This window comes from Ranitomeya imitator, chromosome 7, assembly GCF_032444005.1.
Source record: "Ranitomeya imitator isolate aRanImi1 chromosome 7, aRanImi1.pri, whole genome shotgun sequence".
Taxonomy (NCBI): domain Eukaryota; kingdom Metazoa; phylum Chordata; class Amphibia; order Anura; family Dendrobatidae; genus Ranitomeya; species Ranitomeya imitator.
In genome coordinates, this window is record NC_091288.1 from 70,580,510 (window position 1) to 70,602,289 (window position 21,780).

Sequence of the window (21,780 nt, forward strand, 5' to 3'; positions counted from 1 at the left end):
ATTCGGTAGCTGTTATTGAAGTCTATTCCTCTTTGTATTTTCAGGGAGTAATCGGGAATTGATTGACCAGGAAATATGGCTCTCCGGTAGGACGCCATGCATCAGGCATCCAGACTGCCAGCTCAATAAGGCAGCCTGTTTCTCCACATTACTGAAGGAAGGCAGACATCTGTTTTCCATGGAGGTCAATGATATCTTGGAAAGCTGATTTTCTTGGCTGAATGATTGGCTCAGACCCAAAATATGACCTATAAGTATGGCTGGTGATGCATAAACACGAGAGCATGGGTCCTAATCAGATTTGTCAACCATCTGTAAATTCCTGGACAGTCAGCAAAAAGAAGCACATTTTGTTTATTTTTTTTAATTTGGAGGAAGTTATACAAAATATTAAAATCATAAATATAATTTTACTGGTAAAATGTGTTGATGGGAATATCCTTACTAAAGACATTAATCTACATGATTAATCAAGGTTTTCAATTTGTCGGTAAACAATGTTGACTGTCAACGACGATGATGTTTGGAGAAATTGTCCAGAAAAATAGTACAAAAATTAGTTGAGTAACCCTGAACCTAAAGCATCATTTAGTTTTAAGGTAACTCCCAAAAACTATGTCTATAAATAATACTGAGCTTCAGGAGAATAAAAATAAGAAATAATATTCAATCTGTATTTTCTTTCATAAATTAGAGATAATGAAGATATTGCAGATTTTATTGATGTGTTAATTAAATACACTGCTCCAAATGTCATGCTTTGCTTCAAACAGCCATAATGATAAGTGAAAAATTAAGTTCTAGGGGAAGTTTAATGTAGATGGATTTATATAGCTATTATTAAAGGGAATTTGTCAGTAAGATCACTTTCCACCCTCTTTTTCCCCACTGATCTCCACTTATGAGCATGCAGGTCTTTAAAATCAAATCTATGGAAACTTTATGCTTTATATCTGTTGCTGCAATCTCGAGCAATTAGCATTTTTATTTATATGCAAATTATGTATTAAGTGCTCTAGGCATGACAGAGCACCTAACAATCTTCTGTCGCCCAAGGTTGTTTCCTCCTCTTGCACCAGCCTCTTTAGCTTCATTGATAGTTCATTGTTTGTGTGACCTAGCAAGGAGGTCAGACAATGATCTAGCAATGAAGCTAAAGAGCTTGGTGCTAGGTGGAGAAGTAACCTCAGGAGACAATGGTTTGCTAAGTGTTCTGTCACACTCAGAAGACATAACACCTCATTTGCGCTTGAATGAAACTGATTATTACATGGGTATGCAGCAACAGATAGAAGACAAAAAGATGTCTATGGATTTACATTTCAAAGACTTGTGTACTCATATATGTAGATTGAAGTGTCATTATATTATGGACAGATTTATGTAAATCTCACATAGTAAAAGTTATTAGTTCTTCACAATTACAGAAAAGGAGACAAAGGACCATGGCAGTAAAGTGGGTGCTAGGCCCAGGATCTAAGCTCAGCCCTCTTTAATATGATATATGAACAAAAACAATTGCTGCACACAACAAATATAAAAAATGTAAAGCGGGGTTATTTTTTTGTCCATGTAAGAATGTAACATTTCGGGTCCCATATGGTAACTTGAGCAAGGTTCCATATGGGACCAAAACAATGTGGTGATACATGGGTTGCTAAAATACCAATAACTGTATTTTTTATATTTGTGACATGCTACCATTCATTTTCCTGATAGTTATTGGCATACCTAGACAAAAAAAATAAATCAGATCAAAATTGAGAAAGTATTTAGATATTTACTTTTAATTTTGTTTAACTTAGTTATATTGATTCCCTAAAAAACTTAACCAATCTTACCGATTCCACGGCAAAACTTGGGGCAATGGGTTCATTAATCTCATTGAGTTTGTCAGAGAAAAGCTGCCTGTCTTCTGTAAACATGATGGATTCCACTGAAGTCCCCAATACTTTAACGCCATACTCCTTAAGCACGCCACGTTTGAAGAGTTCCACACCTGGTATAGGAGCAAAATAGTATAAGATTTGTGTTCATTTATATGCTTGTCTTCTGGGTAGTAGTTGTGTGTGAAAATAATGTAAACTACCGTTCAAAAGTTTAGGGTCACTTGGATATTGCTTTATTTTTGAAAGAAAAGCACAGTTTATTCCAATGAAGCTAACATTACATGATTCAGAAATATGCTCTATACATTGTTAATGTGGTAAATGACTATTCTAGTTGTAAACGTCTGGTTTGTTATGCAATATCTTCATAGGTGTATAGAGGCCCATTTCCAACAACCATCACTCCAGTGTTCTTATGTTACTTTGTGTTTGCTAACTGTGTAAGGAGACTAATGGATGGTTAGAAAACCCTTGTGCAAGTATATTAGCACAGCTGAAAATAGTTTGGCTGATTAGAGAACCTATAAACCTGACCTTCCTTTTAGTTAATTGAGAATCTGGGGCACTACATTTGTTGGTTCCATTAAACTCTCAAAATGGCCAGAAAAAAAGAACTTTCATGTGAAACTCCACAGTTTATTCTTGTTCTTAGAAATGAAGGCTATTCCATGTGAGAAATTGCCAAGAAACTGAAGATTTCCTACAATGCTGTGTACTACTCCCTTCAGAGGAGAGCACAAAAAGAGTCTAACCAAAGTAGAAAGAGAAGTGGGAGGCCCCGCTGCACAACTGAGCAACAAGACAAGTACATTAGTCTGTAGTTTGAGAAATCGACGCCTTACAGGTCCTCAACTGGCAGCTTCATTAAATAGTGCAAACAAAACGCCAGTGAAGAGGCGACTCCGGGATGCTGGCCTTCAGGGCAGAGTGGCAAAGAAAAAGCCATATCTGAGACTGGCTAATAAAAGGAAAATATTAATATGAGCAAAAGAACACAGACATTGGACAGAGGAAGATTGGAAAAAAGTGTTATGGACAGACTAATCCAAGTTTGAGGTGCTTGGATCACACAGAAGAACATTTGTGAGATGCAGAACAACTGAAAAGATGCTGGAAGAATGTCTGACGCCATCTGTCAAGCATGGTGGAGGTAATGTGATGGTCTGGGGTTGCTTTGGTGCTGGTAAAGGGGGAGATTTGTACAAGGTAAAGGAAGGCTATTACTCCATTTTGCAATGCCATGCCATACCCTGTGGACAGCGCTCGATTGAAGCCAATTTCATCCTACAACAGAACAATGACCCAAAGCACATCTACAAATTATGCAAGAACTATTTAGGGAAGAAGCAGGCAGCTGGTATTCCATCTGTAATGGAGTGGCCAGCGCAGTCACCAGATCTCAACCCCATTGAGCTGTTGTGGGAGCGGCTTGAACGTATAGTATGCAAAAACTGCCCATCAAGCCAAAGCAACTTGTGGGAGAAGCTTCTGGAAGCATGGGGTGACATTTCTCCAGATTACCTCAGCAAATTAACTGCTAGAATTCCAAAGGTCTGCAATGCTGTAATTGCTGTAAAGGGAGAATTCTTTGACGAAAGGAAAGTTTGTAGGAGAAAATTATTATTTCAAATAAAAATCTTTTTTTCGAACCTTGTCAATGTCTGGACTAGATTTTCAATTCATTTAGCAACTCATTTGATTAATAAAAGTATGTGTTTTCATGGAAAACACAAAATTGTCTGGGTGACCCTAAACTTTTGAACGGTAGTGTAAGTACAGGAAAAAAATATCAGAGTTATTAAATGATAGCATATAAATCATGTGCAATTGCCTTATGTTTTAGCAAAGTGGTCCCTAGTGATGAGAGAACCCCTGGATGTTTGGGTTCTTTGGGTGCACCTGCTCACGTGAGCACATGTCCATATACTCAAGAAATTACACAACAAATTTTGAGGTTGATTTTCTCCTGTTACTGTTTTGAATATAAAAAATTTGGGGCTAAATTTAAATTTTTGTCAAAGAAAAGTAAAATGTTAATTTTTTCCTTCCACACTGCATTAATCCATGTGAAGCACTTGAAGAGTTAATACACTTCTTGATTGTGGTTTTGAGGATTTTTAGGGGTGCAGGTTTTAGAACGATGTCACTTTTGGGTATTTTCTGTCACATAGGTTCCCCAAAGTCACTTCAAATGTGATATGGTCCATAAAAAATGGTTTTGTAAATTTTGTTGGAAAAATTTGAAATTGCTTACCAACTTTTAACTCATCTAACTTCCTTACAAAAACAATATGTTTCAAACATTTTGCTGATGTAAAGTAGACATGTGGGAAATGTTATTAACTATTTTGTGTGACAGATCTCTCTGGTTTAAGGGCATAAGAATTAAAAGTTTGAAAATTGTGACATTTTCGAACTTTTTGCTAAATTTCTGATATTTTCACAAATAAATGCAAGTCATACTGAACAAAGTTTAGGACAATCTTTAAGTACAATATGTCACGAAAAAAACTGTTTCTGAATCACTGGGATTTGAAGCGTTCCAGACTTATTACATCATAAAATGACAGTGGTAAGATTTAAAAAATGAGGCTTGGTCATTAACGTACAAAGTGGCTTGGTCCTTAAAGGGAACCTGTCAGCAGTTTTGGCCAATATGAGATGCAGTCATCACCTTTCGGGGCTGATATACAGCATTCTATATTGCTGTATATCTGCCCCTAACCTGACCTGGATGAACTAATAATAACTTTTATTATATTCACCTGCGGGGCGGTCAGGTCCAAGGGGTGTCACATGTCTTGGTCCAGCGGCTCCCATCTTATGATTGCTGTTCCTGCATCATCCACACAGTCTGCTCAGCATTGCACTCCTGCGCAGGCGTACTTTATCTGTCCTATTGAGGGTAGCGCAAAGTACTGCAGTGCGCAGGTACCAGAAAAGGTCAGAGAGGCCCAGCGCCTGCAGGACTTTGCTGTGCCCTCAACAGGGCAGAGAAGTACGACTGCGCAGGAGCGCAATGCTGAGCAGACTGTGTGGATGATGCAGACAGGACGCGTCATCCACATGAACCAAGAAGGGGGGCGGCAATCATAAGAAAATGGGAGGCACCAGATCAAGAAGAGCAACACCCCTCTGACCTGACCGTCCCGCGGGTGAGTATACTAAAAGTTATTTTTCTTCTCCTTCAGGTCGGACTGGGGCTTGTCTACAGCTTTAAAGAATGCTGTATTTAAGCCCTGAAAGGTGGTGACCGCATCTCATAGCGGATTAACCTGGTGACAGGTTCCCTTTAAGGGGTCTAAACTGAGTACAAGTGTACCTATAAGAATTGATGCAGTTTTAAAGAAAAAGGGCGGACAAGCCAAATATTGATTTGATTCGGGTTTGTCTGTTTTTTTAATTTGCATTTTGTTATAAAAAATAAACTCCGAACACTTAACACTTTAACATTTTATACATATCTGCCAAAAACCTTTGCGCAGTACTGTACATCCATACTGTACTGTCTATATCTCACAAACAGGCCTAACAATTCTTTACAAGGTCTACTTACCGCAGTTCAGTGCAGTTTGTCCACCCATCCCCAGAATGATGCCGTCTGGTCTCTCCGCTTTAATAACTTCTGTGACGAATTGTGGTGTGATGGGTAAGAAATAGACGGTGTCAGCCTGCTTGATGCCCACCTCATTAGTCTGGACAGAGGCGATGTTGGGGTTCATGAGTACTGTTTTCACACTCTCTTCCTATGGATCATGTAGGATGTCAATATTAGAAGTAATATAACGTAATAGAACACTTGCAATCTATAACAGCAGATATGGCCTAGATTTCACATGAAGAGGGCTACATTTCTCTATCATGGGTGTAGAAGAAATTATTTTCAAAAGTGTGGAGGGAAAAACATACCAACATGGTACCTGGATTATAATAATATGTGCCATGGAATCTGTACACAACTACTTACTGCAAGTGTGTAAAGCTGACGTAGGCCTAAGTTCTGACCATCATTGTCCAAGGTTTCCACATCATGCATTAATGAGGTCTGAAACAGCTCTATGCAAGTTGGAACAAATAGCTCTATACTTCATGGAGGTTTTTGGTCTATACAACACAGCCATTAAATTGTTGACAGGTAGAAATAACTAGCATGGTTTTATCATTTTATTTTTGGAATTTGTGATTGAGAAGATACCATGCAAATACATACTATTTTAAGAATGTAGTGGGGCATTTCGGTCTTACAGGGGATCTGCCAGCAGCATTTCACACACCAAGCTATTTATATGCGCATGTAGCTCTTTCAAAGACAATTTCAGCAATATCTTTACATAGCTAGTCCATTCCTTTATTACCGATAAATCAGTGTTTGAATTAAAATGCAAATTAGGCTGAAGAACTATGGTAGATCTGAAGCCTTTGTCACTCCAGTTTTATTCCATGCCCAGCATCATCCCCTAGCGCTTCTCTGATGCCTCCTTTGCCTGGAGTCACAAAACATAGAGACAGAAGCAGAAAGATGTGGTGCTGGGTGGGGAATAGAGCTGGAGTGACAGAGGCTTCAGATCTACAATGCTGATTTTTCAGTAGCGGAGGAATGGACTGGCCATGGAAAAGTATTACTGGAATTGTCTTTGAAAGAACTACATTCACATATACAGTGCCTTGCGAAAGTATTCGGCCCCCTGGAACTTTTCAACCTTTTCCCACATACCATGCTTCAAACATAAAGATACCAAATGTAAATTTTTGGTGAAGAATCAACAAGTGGAACACAATTGTGAAGTTGAACGGAATTTATTGGTTATTTTAAATTTTTGTGGAAATTCAAAAACTAAAAAGTGGGGCGTGCAATATTATTCGGCCCCTTTAACTTAATACTCTGTTGCGCCACCTTTAGCTGCGCTTACAGGTGCAAGTCGCTTGGGCTATGTCTCTATCAGTTTTGTACATTGAGAGACTGAAATTCTTGCCCATTCTTCCTTGGCAAACAGCTCGAGCTCAGTGAGGTTTGATGGAGATCGTTTGTGAACAGCAGTTTTCAGCTCTTTCCACAGATTCTCGATTGGATCGATGTCTGGACTTTGACTTGGCCATTCTAACATCTGGATACATTTATTTGTGAACCATTCCATTGTAGATTTTGCTTTATGTTTGGGATCATTATCTTGTTGGAAGACAAATCTCCGTCTCAGTCTCAGGTCTTTTGCAGACTTCAACAGGTTTTATTCAAGAATGGTCCTGTATTTGGCTCCATCCATCTTCCCATCAATTTTAACCATCTTCCCTGTCCCTGCTGAAGAAAAGCAGGTCCAAACCATGATGCTGCCACCACCATGTTTGAAAGTGAGGATGGTGTGTTCAGGGTGATGAGCTATGTTACCTTTCACAAGGTGGTGCCTTGCGCAGGCATGTACTATGGAGGACAGAGAATGAACTTCAATCCAATATTGCAGCCAGCATGCAACCAGCGGGTAAGGAAAGGGTGAATCAAACACCCGAAAACCCCGCCCCTATGGCTGAAGATTGTTCCCTCCAAATTCAGGTGACAGAGTCCCTTTAAACTTCTCCACAACAGTATCACGGACGTGCTTGTTGTGTACCTTGGTCTTCATGATGCTCTCTGTGCTTCAAACAGAACCCTGAGACTATCACAGAGCAGGTGCATTTATACGGAGACTTGATTACACACAGGTGGATTATATTTATCATCATTAGGCATTTAGGACAACATTGGATCATTCAGAGATCCACAATGAACTTCTGGAGTGAGTTTCCTGCACTGAAAGTAAAGGGGCCGAATAATATTGCATGCCCCACTTTTTAGTTTTTGAATTTCCACAAAATTTTAAAATAACCAATAATTTACATTTGGTATCTTTATGTTTGAAGCATGATATGTGGAAAAAGATTGACCAGTTCCAGGGGGCCATATACTTTCGCAAGGCACTGTAAATATTTTGAGGGGTGAAATCCTGCGGACAGATTCCCTTTAGAGAAGATCTGTCAACCAGCTATTCTCCACTTGAGAATGGCTGTAAAATCCACAAATTGAAATGAACATTTATTAAATGTATCTAAAGTGTAAGAGAGCTCATGAATCTAAGAGTATTTAATCTCTGTCCATTCAGCCAGACTGACAGCTGCAGCTTGTACTGAGCAGTGAGAGATCTCAGAAACAGCATGGAGGAGAATCACTGAGGAGCTGTAAATCTGGCTAGGTGAGCAGAGATTAACGTTATCATTTTAAAAAGGATTACATATAGTGTTGAGCGAATATACTCGTTACTCGAGATTTCTCGAACATGCTCGGGGGTCCTCCGAGTATTTTTTAGTGCTCGGAGATTTAGTTTTTCTTGCCGCAGCTGAATGATTTACATCTGTTAGCCATCATAAGTACGATGGGGGTTGTCTGGTTGCTAGGGAACACCCACATGTACTTATGCTGGCTATCAGATGTAAATCATTCAGCTGCGGCAAGGAAAACTAAATCTCCGAGCACTAAAAAATACTCGGAGGACCCCCGAGCATGTTCGAGAAATCTCGAGTAACGAGTATATTCGCTCATCACTAATTACATAGCCATTCTGTCATGGATTTACATATCAAGTACACCTGGTCTAAGAGGTCTAATAATACATTCCTTTTTTATTGTGAAATGTGGTAAAAGATCCATTTTAAGGTGAAATAGGAAGTAAGTAAGTAGACAAACGTATATAGAAATTAATCACAAGCAGTGGCATAACTTAACACTTGTAGTCCCCAATGGAAAATCTCCAAAATATCATGGGGCTTAACACTAGGACTACTGGTATAGTCATTTTGACTACTTACTTGCAGTAGTTCTAGTCAGGGTTCACGAGTCCAGTAGTCCTAGTGTTAAATAGTATTGGTCTTCTCATACGGGCTGAAAGGACCTTTTTGGTCCCCCTAAGTTTTATGTCTTGGGTGGAACCGCAGCCCCTACACCCACTATTATTACCCACCTGAACACAAGTTTTGTTACTATGCTGTAATGATGGAAACTAAAGTAGGTCACTTACTTTCATTGCTTTGACAGCCTGAGATCCAGAATAATCAAATTCTCCTGCTTGTCCAATAGACAGACCTCCAGAACCCAAGATGAGGACTTTAGATACCTACAAGCCAGAGAATGGAAAATAAACAGCATGACATTAAAAAGTGCTTTCATGCTCGCACTGAGACACAGTAGTTAATTAAGAAGCCTTTAATTCAGAATAGATTGAAATATGATTTCTTGTAATGATGCCCAATTCATAAAAGTTTAAATAGCAAGAAATGAAAATCGAAGATAACTCAGGCATGTAATGATTTTACTAAAACATATTATTTCTGGCGGTGATATTGTACAGAGATGCTTTTCTCCAATACCTCAATTCTTTTAGACTGGAGAGCAGGTTTGGGCATTACAGATGCTAGGGTGGTGCCTTTACCCTTCTTGATCATTGACAGGAAGACATCAAACAGGAACTGAAACCATAAGAGAGACAGTCATGAGCATACAAGTCTATTGTACATTACGTGTAGTAACTAACATCCAAGTTCACGTTACTCTTCAGCTATCAGTTACTATACCTCTGTGTCAACAGGTCCAGGATTGGCTTCAGGGTGGAATTGGGCCGTAAAGATTGGCTTGGTCTCATGCATGATGCCCTGTAACATGAGAGATGAGTCTAAAATTCTTACCAAATTCTTATTAATAAACATTATAGACTTTTAAACATTGCTCACTTCATTGCTCTGGTCATTTATGTTCACAAAGAGTGGTTTCCAGCCGGCCGGTAGAGATTTGCTGTCTACCCCATAAGCATGATTCTGAGCAGTGATGAATGCCTGCCCATTCATTGTGTTCATAACAGGCTGGTTCTGTCCTCTGAAAAGTAGAGATATAGACCACATGCAGTTATATTATTTTTTATTTATATATAGTGCCGAAATACTCCACAGTACATTACTGTGAGTACTTGTAATTAAATAATTCAGACAGTAGTGACACCCTCAAAAGCTTACAAACTATGAGGTAGGGGTGAGAGAGAAGTTAAAGGCCTCAATCTATCAAATAGTTTTTGCCAGAACTTTGGCGTACAGCTACTAGACATTTGAATACTTTGGGTATTGTTAGACAACCCAGCTACAACAAGTTTTAGAAAAGTCTCTGGAGGTGGGGCAAGATGGAATGGGGCGGAAACCGCCTGGCAGTTGTAAGATTCGCCACACTCTTTAAGAAAATAAATTTGGAAGATCTTGTTCCGATGCTGCTTTCATTAAGACTGATGTACATGGGGCCAAAATGTGCTAGCTCTGTGGGGGTTCAGTTATCTTAAACATACAAAGTGGTACTGTCCGTTAAGCCAGTCATAAGCTACTAACGTTAGAGGACAGATATAAAAGCATTTCAGCACATGGGATATGGAGTTTACGGTCAGGTGAAGAGTCAGATTTTAAGGAATAATTTAGAAAGGGGATCTATTAGGGAATGTAAATTTAGATGAAAAAAAAATGGAATGTGATAAAGCAGAAATACGTTTAAAAGTGTGGATGTTGGCAAGCAAAATGTCCCGTATAGCACATTCCAGAGAAATGGTGCAGCTCAAAAATAGCCTAGGAGTCAGAAGAAGAAGGTTCGAATTATGGAGGATGCTATCCATAGATGAAGATAAATGATAGTGAGATACAGTAATAGAGAGGACAATGAATAATAGTGACAATAAGATTTTTGCTGTTGACACAATAAGAAAAGGGCAGATTCTCATTTATTGTGTGTATTCTACATTAAATTCATATGTTTAGTATAACTTCTTTGTAACACAACAAGTAGGAAAAATTACTGTTTTGGTAAGTATTATGACGACTGTAAATCTTCATCCCATTGTTAACAAACTTCTTACCTGTTAGCCATCGGCAACCTGTAGGTCTTGGCACCAGCTGCCAATGCGGCAATCTCATTCCCCATACAGATGCCAAACACTGGTTCATTGCGGTCGCTGTTGAAGACCTAGAGAAACAGAAGGCAATTAACTACCTATTAAAAATATATTATATGGTAGATTGGTTTATTGAGGGTTTCTGTACAATGCAAAATATTCACCAACCTTCCTCAGATTTTGTATTAGAGGCTGGGCCAATTCTGGGTTCCCAGGTCCACTTGTAAGTAAGAGACCGTCATATTCCATTTTTGTGAAGTCATGATTCCAAGGTACCAGGTTCACCTCCGCTCCTCTCTGAGGTCAGAAAATAGAATTTACATTGTTTGGGGTTCCGATTTTTTATTTGTATGTGCTATTCGGTGGCACAAAACATTTTTCAAAATATAGACTTAAGGGGAACTTGTCAGCTGCAAAAATTGGGTATTTTGTCATAAGGTTTGCTTTCCTTTATGGAAACTCCTGTGGTTAATTTACACCATTAGGTTTGCTTGTATGGCAAGATAAGAATTATATCTTTAACCTTCGTCAGGCTGCATAATTTTACAACGTTAACAGGCTGCAGAGGTACAATTGTACCTTCATGTATATTTTATTGAAAGTTGGCCAATATATTCTGGACCAAAACTGCAGAGATGTCACGAAATTAAAGCCCTCTACGGCTTTTCGAAAAAAAAAAGTTATTGCAATTTTAAAACGGAATAGTTACAATTGTACCTACTCAGCCGGACGAAGGTTAAGGCTGCCTTCACACTAGCAGTATTTGCTCAGTATTTTACCTCAGTATTTGTAAGCCAAAACCAAGAGTGGAACAATTAGAGGAAAAGTATAATAGAAACATAAGCACCACTTCTGTATTTATCACCCACTCCTAGTTTTGGTTGAGAAAGCATGGTTACAAAGAGAAAATGAAGTCATATTCTCCCTGCAGCCACTCTTTTCCAGTCATTGGGGCGGTGCAGAGGGATATAACAACCACCACTCACCACACATTGAGTGCACTGTGATCACTTTTCAGCACTTTCACTGTCATCCTGCTCTGCAGTATACATATGCTAAGCGAGCTGTCAGTCAGGGAGCAGGGGGCGTGATTACAATATGTTCACCGTATAGTAAGCAGTGACTGTCCCTTGCACCATCCCTTTCATTGGAAGCAAGTGGCTGCAGGGAGAATATATCTTAATTTTTTCCCTGTAGCTGTGCTTCCAGTAAACCTGCCTGGCATGATTTAACCAGTATTTACCTGCAGATTACCACTATATCAGCAGGTAAAGAGCATTTTGTAGATAACAGGTTTACCTTAGAAATACTATTGTTATTTTACCTCACAAGGATACAGTCAGCCTTATAAATCGGACCAAAATCGGAATGTAATGCACGGACTGTCAAGCTTGGGTCTAGAGAGCCGCTTGCCAGTCCAGACACTGCGTTTCGATCTCAGTCCAATTTATACGGCCATCTACCTGTGTCCTAATCGTGGAAAGAAACCGCAAGTTAGTTTTCTTCTATAAGATTGTAGGTTATAGTTAAATTAGTGACAAAATGTACAATTGGTGGAGAAAGGTTGAACTTGATGGACCTAGGTCTTTTTTCAACCTATGTATCTATGTAATAATATGTACAGGTCATCACTGAGGCTTTTCCACTGAGGAAGGTACAAACTTGGGGGCTGATTAATTAAGACTGGCATTGCGCATTCCAATCTTAATGATTGGCTTGCTGGAGTACGATACACCAAGTTCATTAAGAGGCGAACTTAATGTATTTAGTGCATCTTGTCATAGGCATGCACCTACATGGGCCCAGCCAGAAAGGCTACTCCAGACAGGGACTGGAATAACATTTCTGGCATAATAAACACTGGCACTTTTGCGGAGTTTGACAATTGGACGTAGTCACGCATTGTGTCGTCTCCTATCTAGCTCCACCCATTTTGGCAGAACTGTTTTAACACTAGAAGTCCCAGAGAGGGGTCATTTAACATTTCTACCTTTGGAACCTTTGGAGCTCGAAATTTCTGGGATTTCTAGAGTTAAACTGGCGTGAAAAAGACAAAAGTTGCAACATTTTGGGGCAACTACATGTCGCGCAAAGATTTTGCTACTTTTTACAGCGTTCGATGTATATTTTCCTGTGTCTTACCTTTACCAGCTGACGGATGATGTTGTGTTTTACTCCACAGTCCACGGCTACAATTCTAACAGGATTTCCTTTGCCATACACTTTCACCTCCTGAAATGAATTGCAAGAAAATTATTTTATTCTTCTCATCTGTGGTTGGGTTGCTTTTCTCTAGATTGTTGTACACACTTAGAATCTATCAGAAAGCTGCCAGGTGCATCTACAGTGCTTCACATAAACACTGAGCATAGATCTGTCTCTTCCACTGGAGCCTTTAAATTGTCTTAAATGTTAATCTTCACAGACCAGGTGTGAGTTTGTCTCGCCATGAATATAAAGCATTCTCTTTAACTAGGAGGGATGAGTGGGATGAATTGCAATGTCTCAATTACATAGTTAAAAAGAATACTTTATTGACACATGTAAGTTTACTTTTCCAAAACTTTACTGTGTGTCGGTAATATGAATTTAGTGCACAAGTTGGTCAATTCATAATGTCATCAGTGCCCCTAACTGGTAAAAAAAAATAACGTAAAAACCCCAAATTTTGCAGACCTTCTGGTCATCACTTAATTGCTCTGAGTTAAGGAGATAAAACGTTCAGTTGTCAGCTATTAGGGGTGGAACACGGCTACTTCTGAAGATACTTACATGATGTATATTTAAAGAGATTCTCAAATAATGTAATAAAATTACCCCTATTACATTATTCAAACGGCAATCTTTCAGCCATGAAAAGACATATGGTATTTCTTTTCCTGTCAAGGACTTCTCCATCTCCTCACGGGTATGTGTGCTTACGATTTTTCTTTTGTCAGTAGAGACACTGGTCTTTCAAGATGTGTTTTTCCTGACGTGTGACAAGAATGGGTTGCTGTTTGAATTATGTGATGGGGAAATTTTATTACATTCTTGGAGAACCCTTTTAAATGAGTATGCAAACCCTCCAGAACAGAAACTACACTTTGCAGGGCAACGCGGTGGCTTAGTTGGTTTCCTCCAGGTGCTCTGGTTTCCTCCTACATTCTGAAGACATACCGATAGAGAATTTAGATAGTGAACCCCAATGATGATGTCTGTTAGGTACTGTGGAATTAATGATGCTGTATAACTAAAAAAATAAAGTTTCCATAACAGTGGGAAATCCTTTCTAAGGAAAGCCCTGCATGATATTTTAATAGGACATTTCATAAGTAGTTATTGTGATACTCATGTCATAACCTTACATGATGGCCCAATAGCAGGTCTATAGTTGAATCAATGAAATTGATCACAACAAATGATATGGGCAAATGCTGACACACAACTAAAGAAGTTTACTTAGATTTTATGACGTTGTTTATTACATTTACATTTGTTTAACAATGTTTAATCTGGTAAGCGCTCGAAATGTCTCCAGCAATGTTGCAACTTTTCTATACCTCCTTTTGGCCACCATATATAATATGCACGACGCATTATAACCAACACTGTAGACTTGGGCTTTCTAACAGGGCAGCAGAAATTTTCTTTTGATTTTCTCATTTGCGCTTAAAAATAATTGGTTATTGATTAAAATGTGCATTCAATTTCAGAAAAGTGTTTAACAAGATCTTTGAAGAATGTTTTGTCTTCAATATCTAATAAATAATTCAGCATCACTTAATCCATTTGATTATGGATCGCCAACTAAAACGGGTTGGGGACCTCTTCTACATAGAAGATCTACTGGTGACATCTAATAAGCTCCTACATCAGCGCTCATCTCCGAAGACATTCCCAGATTATTTTATTGGTGTGAACAGAGTGTTAATGAAGGAGGCAGAAGCAGATGTTAAGAAATCAATTTTTGGCTCTAGCTGAAAAGAAATGTACCTCACGCTGGTTCATATTAAGCGGCTGTTTATCACTGAAGCAGACAGATTACTGTGTTCACTAATTATTGCCAATGGTAAATTTCATTATTGTCAACTTTTATTTTACGAGATGGCTTTTAAAGCCTTCAAATTGGAGTTATGAAATATTCCTCCTGTTGTGTCCCAGATCATCTGGAAATGTGTCAGATTCTTAACTTATTCTGACAGCTAAATTCCCTAATAGACCATTAAATTACATGACCTGGCACTTTTATTAGGGGGATGGTAGCATAGAGATAATTGGATGGACAGCCTTCAAGAAAACCCAACACAAGTAAATACAAGCATTAGCAGCATCATTGGGGAATATATTACAGGATCATACATTTAATTGGATTTTTTGGTGTCTTTTTATGATGACTTATATGGATAACGAGTTAACCATTAACTATTCATTTCTTGCCTTGTAACTTTATGAATAGTATACTTTATGATCAAACCAGAGTATATTTTCTCATATGAGATAATTGGGTCAATTATGCTAATTACACTCTGATCAGAGTTTGACCAGAGTGTAATCATACTGTGATCTGATTCTCTCGGATAGGGAGAAGATGGAGAAAAACATTTCTCCATCTTCTCCATTCTGTCATTCAGTGGAAATAGCACTGCACTCAGATGTCATCCAACACCGGAGTGCAGTCCAATGTTTTCCACAGACTTATCGACTGGCCGAGTGCGATCTGAATATTGGATAAAACTCAGACATGCTGTGACTTTTTCCTTGGAACGTCTTGGTCCAAGGAAAATGTTGGACTTGTCCATGGCACTATAGGATAACATTGGCCCTTAGGCTGTGTTCACACGTTGTGGCCAATGTGCATTTTTTTGCTGCAATCGTGATAAAACCATCAATACTTTGCCACAATATTCAAGCACCGTGGCATAACGATTCTTTTTTTTTCCCTCAGTCGCAGCTTTAAGGAGAAGGCAATCTTAAGAATTAAGACGTTTAGTAATTTCTGGGAAGTTTTATCACTTGATAAATTTGAATATAATTTCATTATGAAATGGTTTAATAGGCTAAAAAGCGGTGATTGCAAATCTGTCTTATGATTACTTAGACTGGATTCAGATGAGTGTATGAAAAATGATTAGTGATGAGTGATTATACTCGTTACTCGAGATTTCTCGAGCACGCTCGGGGGTCCTCCGAGTATTTTTTAGTGCTCGGAGATTTAGTTTTTCTTGACGCAGCTAAATGATTTACATCTGATAGCCAACATAAGTACATGTGGGGATTCCCTAGCAACCAGGCAACCCCCACATGTACTTATGCTGGCTAACAGATGTAAATCATTCAGCTGAGGCGATGAAAACTTAATGTCTGAGCAGTCATAAATACTCAGAGGTCACCCAAGCATGCTCGGGAAATCTCGAGTAACGAGTATATTCGCTCATCACTAAAAATGATACTTTTTTTTTCTTCTTTTTTTCTTTTCCAGATGATTTTTCATCCCTTCTCGATGTCCATTTTTGATCTGTTTTGTCACCTGTATGTGAATGCGCTGCAGCCTGCGATATCTTGCGACTGCGACATGGATTCGCAACGGTTTTCAAATGAGTTGAACCTTCTGTCGGAAGTCGCAAGCAACTCAGTTGCCATACACCTCAACGCAAGACGCAACTGACATGCGATAAATTGCAGGCGACATGCGACTTATTGTAACTCTGCAGTACAATCACAGCTCTAAAATAGTCACAGGGCAGCAAGCCACAGACACGTTGCACAGATGCTCTCGCCGTGTGACTTTTTAAGAAATGCCGTTACATGATAAATATCGCGGTGTAGCCTTGGCCTAAAGCTGGCCAGAAACATTAGACTGTGTTCACAGTAAGTTCTGCTTGAAGCATCCATTGTAATAATCCCGCCTACAGTAGTAAATAATGGAAACCTGTATAGAATCCCGATGAACCTTAAAGGCTACGTGCCCACGATCAGGAATAACAGCATTCACAACGCTTCGTTGTACAGTGCAAGCACAGTGGATGGGATGTGTTGAAGCCCCACGCCCACTGGGTGGGTTTTGGAGCCGCAGCATGTCAATTTCTGTAGTGGAAACACTTGTCTCAGCAGCAGAAATTTCCACAGTAGATATGTATTGGATGCGGTAAATCCACATTGTTCAGTGAACACAGTGAACTGCGCATGGACACTGCCACTTCTCTGGAGCAGTACTGAAAAAGCCCAGATCTGATGGTCGGTGAGGGTCCCGGCAGTAAGTCTCCCACCAATCTAGCACTGACCACCTATATAAGCTCTAAATGTTTTAGGCTACGATTCCCCCTAGATTTGCTGTAACAGAGGTGAGTTTTTAAGGGTGCGTTCACATTACATTCCAGTACACGATCGGTGACCCCATCGGGGTTGATGTCTGAACTTCGCTAAATGGGATTTGGATGTCTGCGCCAACGGGGCCGTCATTTTCAAGCTTGTACACCTACTGGAGGTGGACACTCAGACATAGTAGGCATATACACCCCCGAAACCAAACATGATGGGCGCACGTTCACACTGCCGGCACCACGGACCTGTCGGCACATACATCCGAATCCCATTTTGCGGGTGATTTAGTAGTAAGCCCTGAGGAGGCCACCGAACGGGTACAGGAACACGATGTGTATCAACCCTAAGCGTGGGAAGAAGAGTCTGTCATTTGGCATCACTCATTGGGAAATGATAGTGGTTGCCCTAAAGTAAGATATGAATATACTGCACAACTATATTAACCCTTTATAGGCGATATCGCATCTCTCCTATTTTATCAGTGGCCCAGAGGATTCTCAAAGAACAGAGGTTATATTTTCTCACCTTAGTTGATACTTCTGCAATAAGGTTCCTTTTGTTGGGGTCAGTAAACTCCACTGGTTTTCCTTCAAATTCGATTTTACCTAATACATTGCCCTGGATAAAGAAAAAACAATCAGTCATTATTCTGATATCCTATGGTGCCACCATGGATAGCTCGGATTACAGGATATGGACACCTTCCGATTTACCTAAACGCCTGTATTTTGGGCTAAAAATCATTTTTACAATTGGGTGCAAAAAATGTTGCTCTATTTGCCTTCTATAACTTCTGTGTTGCACTGGCTGAAGAATGAGTTAACTAAGGGTTAGTCAGTGAGTTGGCAACTCTATTCTCTACTGGTTAATGAGATTGATGATCACAGTTCAGCTTTCCGTTGATGTTTTCTGTTATCAAAAATCAGCTGTGATGACCTCAGATAAACACAGATAAATGAGTTATAAACTCGCCATCAGAATGAGCTCACTGACAGATCCTTGGTTCATCTTATTCTGCAGCTAGCAGTGTGCAGAATAACAACCCTAAAAAGCCATAAAGGGCAACATTTTTAATGAAACCCATTACAAAAATGAATCCATGTGCAGGAAAGTGACAGTAATTAGGTTTTCTAGTTTAAACCATTTTCAGGTTCCGTATTAATAACCTCAGGATCCCCTCTTTATTTAAGGCCTGTCCCACACGTCCAGATAATTCCGGTACCGGAAAAATTGGTACCGGAATTATCCGTGTCTGTGTGTCCGTGTGCTCACGGGGCACATCAGTGTGGCACATGTGCGGCATCCGTGTGCCTCCCGTGTACCGACAGGGTACCACACGCACCGTGCAGGAGACAGCGCTACAGTTAAGCGCTGTCCCCTGCATCTGGTGCTGAAGCCGCCATTCATTTCTTCTCTCCAGCAGCGTTCGCTGGAGAAAAGATATGAAAAATCTTTTTTTTTTTTTTGGTGTTTAAAAAAAGATCTCTGTCCCCAACCCCCTCCCACCCCCTGTGCGCCCCCCCGCTGTTGATAAAATACTTACCCAGCTCCCTCGCTGCTTCCTCTCCTCGCTGCAGCTTCCCCTGTATGAGCGGTCACGTGGTGCCGCCCATTACAGTGATGAATAAGCGGCTCCACCTCCCATAGGGGATCGTTTTTTTAAACACCAAAAAAAAAAAAAGATTTTTCATATCTTCTCTCCAGCGAACGCTGCTGGAGAGAAGAAATGAATGGCGGCTTCAGCACCAGATGCAGGGGACAGCGCTTAACTGTAGCGCTGTCTCCTGCACGGTGCGTGTGGTACCCAGTCGGCACATGGGTGGCACACGGATGCCGCACGTGTGCCACACTGATGTGCCACGTGAGCACACGGACACACGGACACGGATAATTCCGGTACCGATTTTTCCGGTATCGGAATTATCTGGACGTGTGGGACAGGCCTAAGAGTGGCTACAAAAGTGTCCTGCTTTGGAGGATGGCCCAGATCTATGCAATACATGATCGATCCATTGAAATGAATTATTACCATATAATAATACGTCCTCCCATCGCTATGGCAAAATATTCAACGTCCATTCCCCATCACATGATAATGGATCACTGGGGATCTCAACAGCGCGACGTGTGATCAACTGATCATTACTCCAAGCAGACATTCTGCTATCCTTACCTTATCCCGAATCTTTTTTGCTAACATTCTGGTATCAATTCCACACAGTGCAGGAACCTATGTAGGGTAGAGAAGATACGTCACGTCATATTCAGGAGAATAACGCAATCCTCATATATAATGTCCCCTGTATGTCAGATCCAATGTAATCCCAAAGCAGGTACTTATAACATCAGGGAAGACTTTCTATCCCCCCGCCTCCTCTGGACACATAAAATGTGCATATATTAAATGAGCTATGTTTTCTCAAAATGCAACTCAGGGCTGTTTTCTGTGGTGATGATGATAATAATAATAATGATTATTATTACTATTATTATTGTTATTATTATTACTATTCTAATAATTATTAAAACAACTATTGTAATTGATATTATTAATAATAATATAATAATAATAATAATAAATACTCTTTATTATATAGTGGCAACATATTCTGCAGCACTGCACTTTACAATTTTACAATTCAGATGGGAATATTATTAATATATATATGTGTTTTTATTATTATTATTATTATTATTGCTAAATTAGACACATTATTCTTTCTAATGTCATACAGTAATTAAAAACTTACATATTTTATGTCATACAATTTCAAATAAATAGCTGGTGTGTACAAGTATATATTATTTTATGGTTATTGTATGTACTGTTATTACAAATCATGCTGCTTACTAAAGGATGTCCACTAGATGGCGATATTGTACAGCTGACTGCTAATTTTCTATATCCATCTATCCTTGGATAATCTCCTGGCTTTGGCATATAAAGCACATTGTATGTGTGTGTGTATATATATATATAGTGCTTCATAAATAAGCCAAAGGAAAATCATCCAAAACACAAGAAAATAAGAAATAATAATCTTTATGCTGTTATCAAACAGCTACAATCCAAGGTCTCGTTTATGCACTCATTTTGCATTAATCTTGCGTGCTCCTCATGGATACAGCCTATGGCGCTGTCTATGGGAATAGAGGTAAAACTTAAAGTAGTTAAAACCAACATAAAAATGGTATTAAATGCAAAAATGAACTAACATGTTTTTGATCCAGAACTTGGTTGAAACAGAGGAAGATCCGAGTACTAGACTGATTATGCATTCCTTCATTTTAATATTATACTACCACTAATTTTGGTTGTAACTGCCGTATATAAACCTAGAGGTTTTCCCTCTACCTGTACGGACAGCGCCATGCACTGCATATATTGATACGGACCCGTCCGGTGCTCTGAAAGGAGTGGCAGAAGTCTGACATTGCTGTGCTTGTTTGCATAGCTCACAAGGTGAGCAGTTTGTATTTATTTGACTAAGGATCCGTGCAGACGTCTGTATTTTTGGTCCAAGTGCGATCCAACGAAACATTGGATTGCATCTGGACCAAAGTTATTTTATGGGGTCGTGCACATGCCCGACTGTTTCCTTGGATAAAGTCTGACAGTGGAAAAATATAGCAGCACGCACAATTTTCATCTGATATTAGGACTGCATTTGGGATGCAAAACAATGAGTCCGTGGAAATCATCGGGCTGCACTCGGACGACATCTGAGTGCAGTCTGATTTTCATGGACTGACAAAATAGAGAAGATGGAGAATTTTTTAACTATCTTCTCCTAATCTGAGAAAATTGGATCCCACTATGATCAAAGTCTGATCAGAGTGTCATTTGCATAATCAACTGATTTTCCCAGATGAAAGAAAATATACACACAAGAAAATATACACATATACAAATATACAAATATACAAATATACACACAAGAAAAGCCTGACACACTGGCCAAATACCGATGAAGCTCGGATTCATAATACTGTTCAAAATTGGACCATTATTTTGCATATGGGAAAAGCCACTGCCGACTGAATGACCCTTAGGGTATGTGTCCACGTTCAGGATTGCATCAGGATTTGGTCAGTATTTTACATCAGTATTTGTAAGCCAAAACCAGGAGTGGAACAATCAGAGGAAAAATATAATAGAAACATATGCACCAGTTCTGCATTTATCACCCACTCCTGGTTTTGGCTTACAAATACTGACAGGGCCGCCATCAGGGCATTACAGCCGTGACTGGCGTATGGGGCCCGGTGAGCCCGCACGTCAATAGTTAACAGCCGCCAGCCGCAGCGTGCAGGTCGCCGGCGTCTGACGTCATTGTCAGTCGCCGGCAACTGCACGTGCAGCTGCGTGGAGAGAGCAGGAGCGCGGCAGCCAGGTAAGTAGAACTTTTTTTTTTTTTATCGAGAGCGGCGATCCGGGGCAGAAAGCTGGACACAGGTGGGGGGGTAAAGCTGGACACGGCTGGAGGTAAAGCTGGACACGGCTGGACACAGGGGGGGGTTAAAGCTGGACACGGCTGGACACAGGTGGGGGGGCAAAGCTGGACACGGCTGGACACAGGTGGGGGGGCAAAGCTGGACACGGCTGGACACGGGGTGGGGTAAGGCTGGACACGGCTGGACAC

General features: G+C 39.9%; 1 protein-coding gene across 1 annotated transcript in view; it reads right to left on the reverse strand.

The window, feature by feature from the left end:
* Positions 1 to 21,780, reverse strand: part of CPS1 (carbamoyl-phosphate synthase 1) — a 111,222-nt gene that overhangs the window by 77,007 nt on the left and 12,435 nt on the right. Inside the window, exons 5-15 of the mRNA XM_069735370.1 lie at positions 19,311 to 19,367; positions 17,663 to 17,755; positions 12,977 to 13,066; positions 11,003 to 11,131; positions 10,799 to 10,905; positions 9,642 to 9,783; positions 9,486 to 9,563; positions 9,282 to 9,380; positions 8,933 to 9,028; positions 5,446 to 5,635; positions 1,842 to 1,999 (exon numbers count right to left, since the gene is read on the reverse strand). Coding sequence (XP_069591471.1) covers positions 1,842 to 1,999; positions 5,446 to 5,635; positions 8,933 to 9,028; positions 9,282 to 9,380; positions 9,486 to 9,563; positions 9,642 to 9,783; positions 10,799 to 10,905; positions 11,003 to 11,131; positions 12,977 to 13,066; positions 17,663 to 17,755; positions 19,311 to 19,367 — 1,239 coding nt within the window. The remainder of the gene's footprint in view (positions 1 to 1,841; positions 2,000 to 5,445; positions 5,636 to 8,932; positions 9,029 to 9,281; positions 9,381 to 9,485; positions 9,564 to 9,641; positions 9,784 to 10,798; positions 10,906 to 11,002; positions 11,132 to 12,976; positions 13,067 to 17,662; positions 17,756 to 19,310; positions 19,368 to 21,780) is intronic.